Here is a 14,436-nt window from a genome sequence, read left to right on the forward strand (position 1 = left end):
TTTTGTTAAGATGGGAGATAAAAATCAATACTGGTGTTTATACAAATGAGGTATTGTCAATGTAATTTTCCTCACTTAATCAAATTAGACTAACCATGTGATAATATCGCAGCTGCCAACCTCTAGTAATAAAAATACAGAAGATTCGCAACTGTGTACTAATTACTAATAAATAACAAAGCAGATTTTAATTAATTATTTATAAATCCCCTATAATATAAGCATAAAAAAACTTTTGACCAGCTACTTGATGGTACAATATTCATTAATTCTTGATTAAAGGGAAATATGTAGTATTTTAAGACTTATAATAACTTTAACTTAATTACAATATAATATTATGCACAATATATAAACTTGATAGAAATTATGGAAAAAGAATAACAAAAAAAAATTGTTCTTCTGGTGTTTTGTAGATTATACGTGTCTGACTATATCAGTTTTACCACCATGCGCGATACTTAAGTCATTTTTACAAACGTTGCAGCGTACATCATGTACTCCAAGATTCAATCTAGAAATAAATAGTAATTCAAGAGCATAAGACTCCTTTAAGGCTTGTTTGTATTGTTTTCGCCCAGCATAATAAATTTACAAGATTAATCTAATGAGCAAATAATTATCACCATAAACCAATTTGTCATTTAAAAAGTGCTGCATTTTGCACTCATGCTTAAAATTAAGAGAATAAAGTGTCAGTAATCCATATTGATCTGTCATTTAGCTCATTTTATATTTAAAAAATGTGTTATGTAATAGTTATTCATTGTGTTTGCAGGTAGTGATCCCCTTCTTGACAGAATCCTATTCATCCTCACAAGATCCACCTGAAAAATCAATTCCTATTTGTACATTAAAGAATTTTCCCAATGCTATTGAACATACTTTACAGGTAAAAAAAAAATCTAAAATTTATTACTTTTTAGTGCTTTTTTTTTATGAAGAAATGACACTATTCAATTCTTCCTATCCTGTTTTACAAACTAGATTGAAGCTAGTAGAGTTTGTGATCATTTTCAAAATTTATTTATGCTTTAATCTTCCATACACTTGAAAGAATCAGCGAAAGCGACAAAAAATTTTATGTTGAGATAAATTACTCGTGTGATAACTCCTAAACTATTTATTGCATAAATAATTTTTTTATCAGTTTGAATTTGTTTTGTTTTTTCAATTGCACAGCGATTCTGAGCTAGACATTCTAATGATTTGTATGTTCTTTTACAGTGGGCCCGAGATGAGTTTGAAGGACTTTTCAAACAGGCTGCAGAAAATGCCTCCTTATATCTTACGTAAGTGTTCTTTGTATTGTCTTGTTTTTCTAAATCCTTTTTAAATTAGTAAAATTACTTAGAAAATTTAGTAAAGAAAAGAAGAAGAAAAAATGCTTCAGGAAAAACTTGGAAATCTTTAGGACAAAAAAAGTTTTAAAAAATTCTAGGAAAAAAAGGAATTAAAAACTTTTCAAGCTTATCCTTTTCACCGGAAAAATTTATTACAAAAACTCTCCCCCAAGAATATTGCAAGCATTTTAGAAACAGGCAAAAGTGTATTTTCGTGCTTTTAACATTTCATAAATTTTTACTAACATATTTAACATTTTATCATTATATTTTTTTTATTCGGTGTACTGCCTTGATGTTTTTAAGGGCCGCCTGCCCTTACTGCTCTTTGATCCCAATAAATACGCCCTCTTCACTTTTTTTGTAACTGAGTTGCCAATTCAGGGCAAACTTGTAAAATACATTGAATTTAAAAATCTAAAATAACAGGGAATTTCGATTTTCTGCGAACTGAGAACTTAGTTTTGTTTCTTATTTTGGTCTTTTCAAAAATAGTGGCTACTCAAAACGTAATCTAGTACGTAAACGGGTGGATATTTAAGGATATCTCAGCTATACTAAACTGTTTCATTTATTATATCATTGCTTAAGTGTGTTCAGCTGTTCCTTTTTTTTCCTCTAATTTTTCCTGCAATTAAAACTAATAAATATAGTTAGCCCAATATAGCTCACACTTTCTATTAATATATTGTGCATAATATGTGCAGGAAAAACAAAGGAATTTTTTTTTCTCCAGATCTGAGTGGCAACCCTGAAAAACACTACCTCTTTATACATATTTGAAGAAATTCACTTATTTTTGAAGAAAATTAATTCACTGTTTAAATAATAATTACTCACTGGTAAAATTATCTTCAATCGGTTTAGTAGGAGGTTGTATATCTGTTAATAGGTTTAATTCTGATTACTGTTACAAATATTTGCTTTGTTAGGATTGTTCTCAACTGAACTTTTTAAAAGTATCTCTTTTTGAGGGAAGTAGATATTAATAAATTTTGGAAGTGATTTTAAATCTTATTTTTTAACTAAAAAAAAATTTTTTTTTTTTAATACCGCAAATTTTTCTTTTATTTTGATAATGAGATAGAATAAATTTTTGAAATATACACATAAAACGGTAAAGAAGGTAATTACAAAATTCAGATTTTACACAATATTACACATTTTAAATTTTTGCAGTGTTAAGTGAGGGTCCTTTTAAAACTCAAAGTGCCGTTTTCAGAGAGGAAACATCCTACCCTTTACTCAAGATTTTTAAACTCTCAATTGCTTTACTACGAATAAATTTTATGCCAAACTCTGACAGTTTTATTATTTTTTAAACCTTTATCTGTTTAAATATTTATAATATTTACGCTACTATTATAATCTGAGAAGAGATTGTGGAAAATCTTATGATTTTATTTGTTGCTCTTTTTAAAATGATCCCTGAGAATGTTTTTCAATCTTTCATTAAAAAATATGTAATGATTTATTATCCTTTGCAGAGATCCATCCTTCATTGAAAGAACATTAAAACTTGCTGGTAATCAACCGGTGAGTTCCTTTTCAATAAATTTCTCTACTTTATTAGTTATGCACAGTTTTTACAAATATTTAAAAAAAAGAAGGAAAAAAATTAGTACCATGACAAATATATTTTGTTCTTTGTTAACATAAAACTCACTTGTAAATTATTTATAGATTGAAGCAATTGTAATAGATCATTATTTAGTAATATACATAAATTTGTCATGGCCATTTTGAAACGAAAAAGAAAAGTTGTAGCTTATCTGCAAAAATTTAATTTTTCATAAATTTAATACAATTGTGTACATGTAGAAATAGGATTTTTCAAATTAAATTATTCATCAACTTAGAAGAGCTGCTGATTTTGCTACCACGATGCAAGATCTGAGACTATTATTTGAGAGACTTACAATTATACAGTGCGTAAATCGACAATGTAATTGCATAGTCTTTCCTCTCTCATAACACTATCTTGTAATATAAATGTTTTAGCCAGGGTGAGAAAAAATTATTTTAAATAAAGAAGATTATTTTGGTTCTATTTCTTCTAAAATAAATTGTTTCTTTTATCTTTTAATATTGTTAAATTACCTAAATGCTAAAGTTTGTATTAAACAGTTTTAAAAAAAATAATGTGTTTCTTTTTTCCTTTTGGTGAGCAATCTATAGAAAATAAGTTTTAAAAATTTTTTTGATTTTTCCTTATTCATAAGAATTTTTTTTTTTCCATTCATAACTAAAAGACAGACAATTTCAGCAAATATTTAGCTGTTATTCGTTTTAAATGTTTTACAACTGTTGATATTAAGATTGGCCCTGTAACCAACTAGCTATAAGTTAATTCTCAGTAGTGGCACCCTAGTGGTCAATGATGAAACTTTTCAACGAGATCAATACAAGTTCTGAGTCCTATGCATAAAGATGACTTTTTCTCCAAGATTAGTAATTTTTTTGTTCCCTTCATGTTAAATTGTTTTTTATTTTATGTTGTGTGCATATTTTGCTACATGCTACTACATTCCTTTAGTATAGCAAAGCAACAATGATAGCACACATAGATTTAAAAAAATGCTTTTTTGTTTCTGTATGAGCTAAAAAATTCTGTTGTACCATTACCTATTCAAATGAGTGGCTGAAAATTATTGAACAAGCTGAAATTTAATTTTTTTTTATTTATACTAAGTGATTTTTATGTTTACAGCTAGAAATTTTAGAAAGTGTAAAGAGAGTCCTGATTGATGATAGGCCAGAAACTTTTGATGACTGCATCATTTGGGCTCGTCTCCACTGGGAAGATCAGTATAATAATCAAATTAGGCAATTACTTTTCAACTTCCCTCCTGATCAGGTAAGTTAATGGCTTAGTCTTTGTTTTGCAAAATTAACTCACTTATTTTAGAGTTATTTTTAAAATTCCATTTCTTTCTCTAGGTAACAAGTACTGGTGCTCCATTTTGGTCTGGTCCAAAACGTTGTCCAAAAGCTTTAACATTTGATGTTAACAATGTAAGTGTGTTAAATATTTGAAATTTTTGTCTAATTGTTTTGATGTATTTTATACAATTGCAGATGTAGTGAAAATATTTTTATGGCAATAACAACTATTCTAAGCATTTATAACTAATCCATACTTAGTTATTAAACTTTAGTTAAAGAATTTGTGTTTATTTGTTTTCTAAACATGCAAAGTGAAAAATTAAAAAGAGGGTTTAAGATACCTTTTTTTTAGCATATTAAAGATAAAGTAAAAACTAGTGTTTTATCCATCTATTGACATTACAATAGTTATTATTCATTTTGTTAGGTTGACTGAGTAATAATTTAGTGTTTGATAGTTAATTATACCTTAAACTTAAGTATTTATTTTAAATGATTTTGTATTATAGTACAGGGTGCGTAGCGTTTGTAAAAAGTACTTAAAGGTTCTTTTTTGGGGATTTCGTTTTTAAAAGCTTTTAAAGGTGCTTTTTTCAGCTGGTGTTTTTAAAAAGTGCTTTTTTTCCACAAATTTTTTTTCTTTTCTTCAGTGATATCTGGCGGATCCCCACTTTTTTGACGTAGGGGGTAAGGGTACTTTTGTTCTGAGTTCAGGGTCAAGTTGAATTCACTCGAAGATGTGGGAAAGTACTGATTGTTTCGATTTACGTCCATTTCTTTTTGGGTTTTTTTTTAACTCTAAAACTCTTTATAAGAAGTTTTTGTTTTTCAATAATATCATTGATTGAATATGAATTTTTTGAGTGCTTGAAAATTTTTGTAAAGTGCTTGAAAAGTTTTTAAAAAGTGCTTATTTTTGATTCAAAGATTTGACTACGCACCCTGTAGTATGAAAAACTTAGTTATGAAGTAATTATATTATTTATTTATGATCCTTTATGAACACAAACGGTTGCTATGGTTTTGCATACTCTCATACTAATTATTAGTGGCGGAGCTTGCCTTTTTCGAGCAATAGCAGATATATTGTAGGATACTTAAGTTATGGCTCCAGATGTGTATGATGAAGTACTACAACACTTAATGAAGTATTGGAATTAGTTATCTATCTCATCTCATGATAAAGATGAAAATAATTTTAATACATCTGCTGAAACTGATACTTAACAATGGTCTGTGTGATTGAGACGTATCACACAAAAATGAGTGTCTGATAAGGGAAATAATTTTGAGCTGAGTGACTAATTCTTTTCATCTTCTCTACAGCTGGTTGTGATTATCCTAAGAACAACTCCTGACAACTATTATTGATTTGTTTTGCTAGCAAATAATGTAACTAGAAATTGAAAAGTAGCACAGAAAAATTTAATTGCTTAAAAGCTCTAAAAAGTTTTAATTTAACCTTTTAGATTAAGGGGAGGTTATGAATTTAAGGTTGTCATTTAAGCTATTTAATGTTCCTTTCTTTTCTAATATTTTCTGTTTGATTTGTTATTCTGACTAAACATTTAATTTCTATAAGTTAAGAGCATTTCAAAATTCTCTAAATTTATTCTTATTTCAGCCACTTCACTTGGACTATGTAGTGAGTTCTGCTAATCTTAGAGCTTTCATGTATGGCCTTCCAGAAAATAGCGATAGAAGTTACATTGCTGCTGTTACTAGAAAAGTGGAAGTGCCGGAGTTTGTACCCCGATCTGGTATTAGAATCGCTGTGACAGACTCTGAGGCGGCAGATAACAGTGCTACAGGTAATTGGATAAACAAAAATATTTAGAAGCAAAAGGTGAATTGATTGTAGTACAGTAGGGAACCGATTATCCGGAATGATCGGGACCATCGCTATTCCGGATAACTGATTTTTCTGGTTTTCTGAATCGCTACAAAAAGCAGTTTTTTTTTTTTATTGTTAAACCCAGCTAAAAAAAATATTTGGAAATAATCTTAAAAAGATGAAGTAATACACTAATGAACATTTCCAAAATGATGGTAAGGTTAACGTCTTTCAAAAAAGAAAAAAAAATTCTGAAATCTTATGAGGAAAAATTTATTATTTTTTAAATGGCGGGAAAATTTATCAAATTTCGTTCCGGTTTTTTGGTTTCCGGATAACGGGTTCTGTACTGTATAAAAGCAGGGTTTCTTAGAATAAAACTAAACCCTTTTGGATAAGCTTTTTCAACTGGGCTGTGCAATATTGCATTAACTATTTTATTATTAATCATATATTTTATCTATTATACAGAGTTTTCTTTAATAAACAGTGTGAAACATCTGCATTTATAGGGGGGAGGAAACAAATGTCTAAGAAAAACAAAGCATTTCCCAACTTTGATTAACCAAAATGGTGATCAATGCAGACAAGGAATAACCACGCTGGTGCAGTGGTGTCTTATAGCCCAGCCATCTGAAAAGTAAATGTGACATGTGCAGAAATACAATTAATTTACTGTCACTCTGTTTGCTTCGAAATTATGGAACTTTAAATATCTTATTTAGAAAGAAATTGAAGGTTGCTAAGAAACAATTTTAATCCTTCTGCTTGTTATAAAAATGATCTGTTATTTACATTAATTAGAATATATTTTAACTTAAGATTTTATTTTTTTTAGCTGACATTGATAGGTTATCTCAAATACAAACTGATTTGCCTAATAATTCTGTACTGAAAATTAAAATTCAACCTATTGAATTTGAAAAAGATGACGACACAAATTTTCATATGGACTTTATTGTTGCTGCTTCCAATCTTAGGGCAGAAAATTATGGCATCTCACCTGCTGACAGACACAAAAGCAAGTTGATTGCGGGTAAAATTATTCCTGCAATTGCTACTACTACTGCGATTGTATCTGGCTTGGTTTGTCTGGAACTCTACAAGGTATATTGCTGATGATTTTTTATTTAAACTTTTTTAATATTACTTTTCTATTTGTTAATAAATGAAATAACTGTGATTTTATGTGTAAAAAGGAAAAAACATTTTCAATATTTTTTTTTTCATTAATAAGGATGAGTCTTATGTGCTTAAAACATAGTTAAAAATCATCAGAGTATAATAATATTAAAATATAGATGTGTAGAAACATTTTTGGACAAAAGTACTGTAAGTTTTTGTGTATTCAATCAAAAATATTGATAAAAAATTCAGTAAATAGTCAAAGTAAACAAATTAAGTTTTATGTATGTGATCATTTCGCACAATTGGGGTAATTATGGCGGCTTTAAAAAAAAAACATTTAATACATTTTGAATAATGGTTTGTGATCTTTTCGTTCTTTGAGAAGATAGAAAAAATAACTAACCTTTTAAGTTATCAATTTTAAGTTCATGTGTGATCTTAACTACCCAGTGCTGCCACAAAAAGGGAGTAATTACATTATGACTATACACTTTCAGGTAATAAACTTTAGTAAAAACAGGAAATGAGTAGAAGCGGTGGAAAATTGTGGTTAAACTAATTTACTTTTACCACAAAATTTGCTTCTAGAATTGAAATCATTCTTGCTCAGATGTGTCTAATCTATTTTTCAAATATTTGAATAGTTATAAATAATTATATATTACTCATTATTTTTATCTAAGGTGATGTNAATTACATTATGACTATACACTTTCAGGTAATAAACTTTAGTAAAAACAGGAAATGAGTAGAAGCGGGGGGAAATTGTGGTTAAACTAATTTACTTTTACCACAAAATTTGCTTCTAGAATTGAAATCATTCTTGCTCAGATGTGTCTAAACTATTTTTCAAATATTTGAATAGTTATAAATAATTAATTAGATATTACTCATTATTTTTATCTAAGGTGATGTTATTGCAGCATAATATCCACATAAAACTTGATGAAACATTTTCCAAATTTTTGCCCTGGACTAGTTTTTTTATTATTTTTAAAAAAAAAAATGTTACAAAAAAATGGCACTGGTCGCAACTATCTCACATAATCCTAAATGTTATATTTAACACCACTTTTTTTTAAAAGATTCTATAGAGGAGCAATAGGAAATTATACCTTTAAGTCACATTTTAAATTCGTCCAAAAAAAATTACGATTTCTATATTGACAATTAGATGTTTCTGTTGTTGTATTGAGAAAATAATGGAATCTATAAAGTATAAATGTAATGGGATTATTGCAGGCAAAGAATGCTATTTTTACAGTATTGTCTTAAGATTAATATTTAAAATTTTGTTTAATTATCTGAGAAGAAAGTTATATAATTCTTTTCATTAATTAATGATTTTACTATAGCACAATAATTTGCTTTCTATAAATTTGGTGTGTTGATTGTAGTGCTCTTTTTATGAACACTCATTTTTAATGTTAATATTTTTCAGTTAGTTCAAGGTCACAAGAAACTCGAAACTTACAAGAATGGTTTTATAAATCTTGCTCTGCCTTTCTTCGCATTTTCTGAACCTCTACCTGCTCCTAAACAAAAGGTTTTTTAATTTCATTATTATTTTGAAATTATTTCCCACTACCTAGCCATATAATGTTTGACTGTAGTATAATATTTGTAAAGTACATTTAACATATTTCATATTATTCTTTAGTATGTTAAACTTTTTAAAATTTGACTTTGAAATGAGTTATTTTTCCAATTATAATAAACTGCACTGTTAAAACTTTTTGAAAAATAGTACTTACAAATATTTTTTAATTAGATATTCTCCTTAAAAATGGCTAGTTATTGTAACATTTTAATTTTTGTCCAGTGAAAGATATCTTTAGTTGTGGCATGTGGCATTTTTAAAGTAAAATTTTTTTCTGCTTCTAGTATTATGATACGGAGTTTACCCTTTGGGACCGATTTGAAGTGACTGGTGAATTGACATTACGAGAGTTCTTAAAACATTTCAAAGTAGGTTACTTGTTTTTCTGAATAATCTAGAGATGATTTGTGCTGTTAAATTTTTTGTTATTTAATTTTTAAATTTTTTTTAATCCCTTTCCTTTAGACTGAATACAATCTAGAAATTACGATGCTCTCTCAAGGTGTCTGCATGCTTTACTCTTTCTTCCTTCAAGAGCAAAAAAGGAGAGAAAGATTAGATCTTAAGTAAGTTCATCCATTCATTACTTAGAGTTGGATGATTATTTACCCATAAGACACGTGAATTTCATATTTAATTTAGATTTACTTCATAAAAATGCTAAACTTACAAAACAAATGGTAGAATAGGTTAATTCAAATAGACATTAATTTGTGTCGAAAAACTACCTAATCAGAAGAAGAGGAAATATTGTAATTCGGCTCTGTAACTTGTGTGGAAAAACAATACTAAAGCCACAAGCACTTTTTTCAAAATGATTTGTTATTAGCTTTAGTAAAAATATTTCAGAAATATGCGACCCACAAATTTTATTCCATTACTTAGTGATATATATCTAATTTTTCAATTAAATCACTAGTTTTAATTATATGCTCAATACTTTTTATCCAATGTGCTATAAAAAAAATTAAATTATATCAGAAATATCACAAAGAAATTGTATCAGAATGTTTAAAACCTATAGTTTATGTCCTAAAGGTTTAAAAAAAATTATGAAATTTCATTAAAACTAGTAATTGTAAACTTCACATAAGTTAAGATTTTTTTTTTTTTTAATTTGTGAATGAAACTTTATTTTTAGATAATATTTTCTATTTGTTTTAATAGTTTAAAAAAATTTCTTCTATCTATATTGCTGTATAATTTTAATTATTATCAGAATAACATTATTTGTCTTTAATAAATTTCAATGCTTTTGAAATTGCATTTAAAAAAAACTATCTTAATGTCTTACTAATTCTTAAATTCATAAATTTTTTTAACATGGCATGTAATGCAAGTTATTACTTTTTAAAAATGGACCCACCTCGTGTTTCCATCATTTATCAGCAACTATTAACCATTTTTTTCTGTACTTTCCATTTCATCTTCTAAAATCTGATTATTTTTTAATATATGATAGTGGCCTGGTCCAACTTTGGCGAACCCTTTTAATTAATACAATTATATCAGTACTTACATTATAATAAGATTGATTTTTATTGGTTGATTTTCTTTTTTGAGAAAGGTAAATAATTGACACTGCCACTGATGGCATATGTATATTCGATGATAAACAATCATACTATTTTTAAGGTCCTTAATTTTTCAAAAAAGTCCTTAATTTTTGCTTTGTTAAAAGAGTGGGTATTGTGTAATAATAATTTTTATTACAGTTTTAAAAGTATAATTAATTATAAGCAAAAATTTTATACCCCTGTTCATTCTTTTATTATTTTTTAGAATGAGTGAAGTGGTGGAGAAAGTATCGAAACGTAGAATAGAACCTCATGTCAAAGCTTTAGTGTTTGAATTGTGCTGCAATGATGCAGATGGTGAAGATGTTGAAGTACCTTATGTCAGATATACACTACCATGAAGCAATAAGCAACATAGTATTTGTATCTAATTCCGAGGTAACACCAATGAAATTTATTTGTGTATATTCTTGAATAGTTTGCTCTCTAACTGCTTACAAAATCAAAATTGTGTTGAATTTAGTTGTGAAGTAGGCCCTCACAGGGGATTATATTTGTTGATGCAAATGAGGGAGTGTAAGCAATACCTAATTAGAAAGTTAATCTTTTAATTAGCTTGTTTTTGCTAAATAGAGAAGAGGTCCAAAATTTTATTTTTGCATTATATGACCTGCTTCAAATACTTCCTGATTATAAACTTTTTATGCTTTATTAATATTTTCAACAATTTTAAATTCATTGGTGTCTACTAATTAACGTGAAAATGTTTACTTAATATCTAAACCTAATACTTAATGTACAAAGAGGAGAAAAAATGCACCTTGGAAAAGAAAAATTGTATAGCAAAAATGTGTTGAAGTATCGAGAAGATTGATACAGGTCGAACATAGTTCCATTTTGTGTATGAAACTTGTATAGACTGGCTCAAACCAGTATTTTAATTTTATAGAATATTTGCCTTTTTAAAACTAATCGTTTCATCAGATATTGGTAAATGTATCAGAAAAACAGTAGGTTCAAATTAAAGTTATATATTAGAAATTGCTTTTTATTTTGGACTATAGGAAATATGTTATGCCTGTATTGGCAAGACAAGGGATTAAACTGGTGCAAAAATCAATTTCAGTTGACAATAAATTTCTTATTAGTTATTTTTATTTAACTTTATGTGAGCTGCCTTAGTCTTTAATAAAGAAATTTTCACAAATGAATTATATCTTGATTGTCGCTAATCATCAGAAGGTATACCTTAAAATTTCTGCTAATTTTGAATTGATGATTTGATAATTTTTCATTCTTTAAAATAGCCTTTGTACTTACCAACCCTATATTTACTTTTACTAATTGTGTATTTTCCCCCCTTTTGAATTAGATTTACAGAAAACTAATGGCAAGTGTCAGAAGAAAAGTGCATAGGACTTTTTATTTCAACAAATTGTTCCTTTGTGGAGAAAGTGTGGATTAATAATATTTTTGTCTCTTCATCTTTTATATCCACCAGATTTTATATTTATTTCCATGCTTATTTATCTGGCTGATTTTTTATGCCAAAAATTTTGAAGAAAATGTTTTGTGTTACAACAACTTGCAGTCTTAACTACTACTACTAATAATAATAAAGTTTTCATCTTTTTTAAATGTGTCGTGTCTCTCATTTCTCAATATTTCAAAGTGTGGCAAATACTTACCATGAAAGATTTCAACAATTTTATGTCCTTTCTGCTTTTGTTGTGAACTTGATGGTAACCTTTCATATGCAGGCTTCCTCATTACTTGAATTTGTCATTACTTCTCAATTCTAGTGATAAAAGAATAAGAGCAATCTTATTTAGGAATTTTAACTTAATAAATTGATAATTTAATGTTTTGTTTTTGTAGAATGTTGGGGATGATTTCTTGTGTGAAAGGGAGTTTTTTTTTTATTTATAAATTATGAACTATATTAAGATCAGATATTAAGCGTCATTAGTAGTCTTGGAATGACAAATTGGATTCTATTGTAGTAAAGAACAGTATTTCCTCTCTAAAATTGTTCAACACAAAACAATTATTTTTAATTAAAACAATATTTCTAATTTTCTTTTACTTTGAATGTTTTCCTTGATTTCATAAAACAAAATGGTGCAGAAGTGTTTATTAAGAACATCTTTAACTTATGAAAATATAGTTGAGGTTTTAACAGGGTGCGTAGCGTTTGTAAAAAGTACTTAAAGGTGCTTTTTTGGGGATTTCGTTTTTAAAAGCTTTTAAAGGTGCTTTTTTCAGCTGGTGTTTTTAAAAAGTGCTTTTTTTCCACAAATAATTTTTTTTTCTTCAGTGATATCTGGTGAATCCCATGCATTTCACGAAAAATGGGGTGTTTGCTACGTAATCATTCACGCGGACTTCATGTCGTACCCACGATATGACTTGCGCATGCGCGCACACTTAAAACCGAAACCCGAGTGCTCCAATTCGGATAGAGAATATCAGATCCTTATGAAATGTTTTTCTTTTTAATTTAATTAAATTTTATTCTTGTTTATTTTATTTTACTTCTAACACTTTTTGACGTAGGGGGTAAGGGTACTTTTGTTCTGAGTTCAGGGTCAATTTGAATTCACTCGGTGATGTGGGAAAGAACTGATTGTTTTGATTTACGTCCATTTCTTTTTGGGTTTTTTTTAACGCTAAAACTCTTTATAAAAAGTTTTTGTTTTTCAATAATATCATTGATTGAATATGAATTTTTTGAGAGCTTGAAAATTTTTGTAAAGTGCTTGAAAAGTTTTTAAAAAGTGCTTATTTTTGATTCAAAGATTTGGCTACGCACCCTGTTTAAGTTCTAGTAAATTTTTAAAGATAGACTAACTTCTAATTTATAAATCTTTATGAGAATAAATAGACAAACCCTTAACTTATTTTTCCATTTTTAGAGGAAACCTACCTTGTAAGAGAAAATTTGCAGTTTAATTATTTTTGAACTTTTATTAATTTGGTTGATCGTAAGACAGTTCACGGCTTAGTTTAATTAGAACAAAACTATTACCAGTCGGGACTGAAATTTTATTTTATAGCAATCCTTGAACAGCCTACCCAATTTTTGGATTTAAGACTACTAATGTTCAACTCCGTAGCTTTGTAGTCTTGAACCCAATTCAGAAGACAAGTGAATTCCTTGTTCAAGTATCAGGAGAAATTGGCCTTCGTTGGGGACTTTTTTGATGGAACTAGCCCACATTTGTATTACATGGAGAGGAAAACCTCCCACAGTTAGCCTTGCGGCAAAGGGATTTTTCTAACAGAGTTAAGCATAGCTTCCCAATTATTTTAGCTTTATTCATAAGCAGCTCAAAGTTAACCAATTTTTATTTGGAAATAGCATGTTGATCATGAGTAGAAGGGATGATCAATCACACAAAATTAATTCAAGAACCCAATCTAATTATCAAAGATAGTAAACTTAAGCCTTTGTTTACTTTAGAAAATGCAAAATAATATGATTTTTTTCATAATATACTATAACTTAAGCATTCATTATAGGAAATGTTCTCTTACATTACATCTTCATTCCTTTTCTATAGCTTTTATTCTGTAATAGAATAACAAGTCATTTGAAATTTGCAGAATATTTCTGTAAGATTTGAATTCAAAATCCTTTTTGGACAAGAATTATTTTAATAGTGCTGTTTATAATGAATAAAAGTAAACCAGTTGAATTTTAAAAAGTGCAGAGAAGTATCCCTAACTAGTAGATGTGAATTCTGCTCCTAGGGATATCTCTGTAAAGATGTCTCACCAACCAAAGTGCTGACGTCAGGAACCGTTCACTTGTATTATCGTTCACATAAATTCACGTAAGTGAATTCGGAGATTGGAGTAAGAACTTGATTGGTGGAATGACCTGGAGAAATCTCACCAGTCGGGCTTCTCGTTCTGATCTTCGAATTTGCTTACACAATTTTTTTTTCTCAGTGCAGTTAGAATGACCCTTAAATTATTCTCAGTGGTAAATTGAATACGGATTAGAATCCGTTTGCCTTAAGGCAAATCATTTAGCTTTTTCGTGGTTTTCTGAACTTAGTGCAGATAGAAGTTAGTTCCATCAAAAAGTCCTCCACAAAGGCTAGTTTATCCCAATGCTTGATC

General features: G+C 28.3%; 1 protein-coding gene across 4 annotated transcripts in view; it reads left to right on the top strand.

Moving 5' to 3' along the window:
* LOC107446248 (ubiquitin-like activating enzyme 1) overlaps positions 1 to 11,946 on the top strand; it is a 44,431-nt gene extending 32,485 nt beyond the window's left edge. For all 4 annotated transcript variants that reach the window (XM_043051850.2, XM_071177346.1, XM_071177347.1 and 1 more), the window contains exons 15-26: positions 779 to 892; positions 1,228 to 1,292; positions 2,831 to 2,879; positions 4,054 to 4,200; positions 4,284 to 4,358; positions 5,854 to 6,040; positions 6,902 to 7,170; positions 8,633 to 8,737; positions 9,076 to 9,159; positions 9,257 to 9,357; positions 10,574 to 10,746; positions 11,681 to 11,946. In XM_043051850.2, the coding sequence (XP_042907784.1) occupies positions 779 to 892; positions 1,228 to 1,292; positions 2,831 to 2,879; positions 4,054 to 4,200; positions 4,284 to 4,358; positions 5,854 to 6,040; positions 6,902 to 7,170; positions 8,633 to 8,737; positions 9,076 to 9,159; positions 9,257 to 9,357; positions 10,574 to 10,709 (1,332 nt within the window). In that variant the 3' untranslated portion in view covers positions 10,710 to 10,746; positions 11,681 to 11,946. The remainder of the gene's footprint in view (positions 1 to 778; positions 893 to 1,227; positions 1,293 to 2,830; positions 2,880 to 4,053; positions 4,201 to 4,283; positions 4,359 to 5,853; positions 6,041 to 6,901; positions 7,171 to 8,632; positions 8,738 to 9,075; positions 9,160 to 9,256; positions 9,358 to 10,573; positions 10,747 to 11,680) is intronic.
* Positions 11,947 to 14,436: the final 2,490 nt, after the last annotated feature.

This window comes from Parasteatoda tepidariorum, chromosome 2 (assembly GCF_043381705.1).
Source record: "Parasteatoda tepidariorum isolate YZ-2023 chromosome 2, CAS_Ptep_4.0, whole genome shotgun sequence".
In the NCBI taxonomy this organism is placed as follows: Eukaryota; Metazoa; Arthropoda; class Arachnida; order Araneae; family Theridiidae; genus Parasteatoda; species Parasteatoda tepidariorum.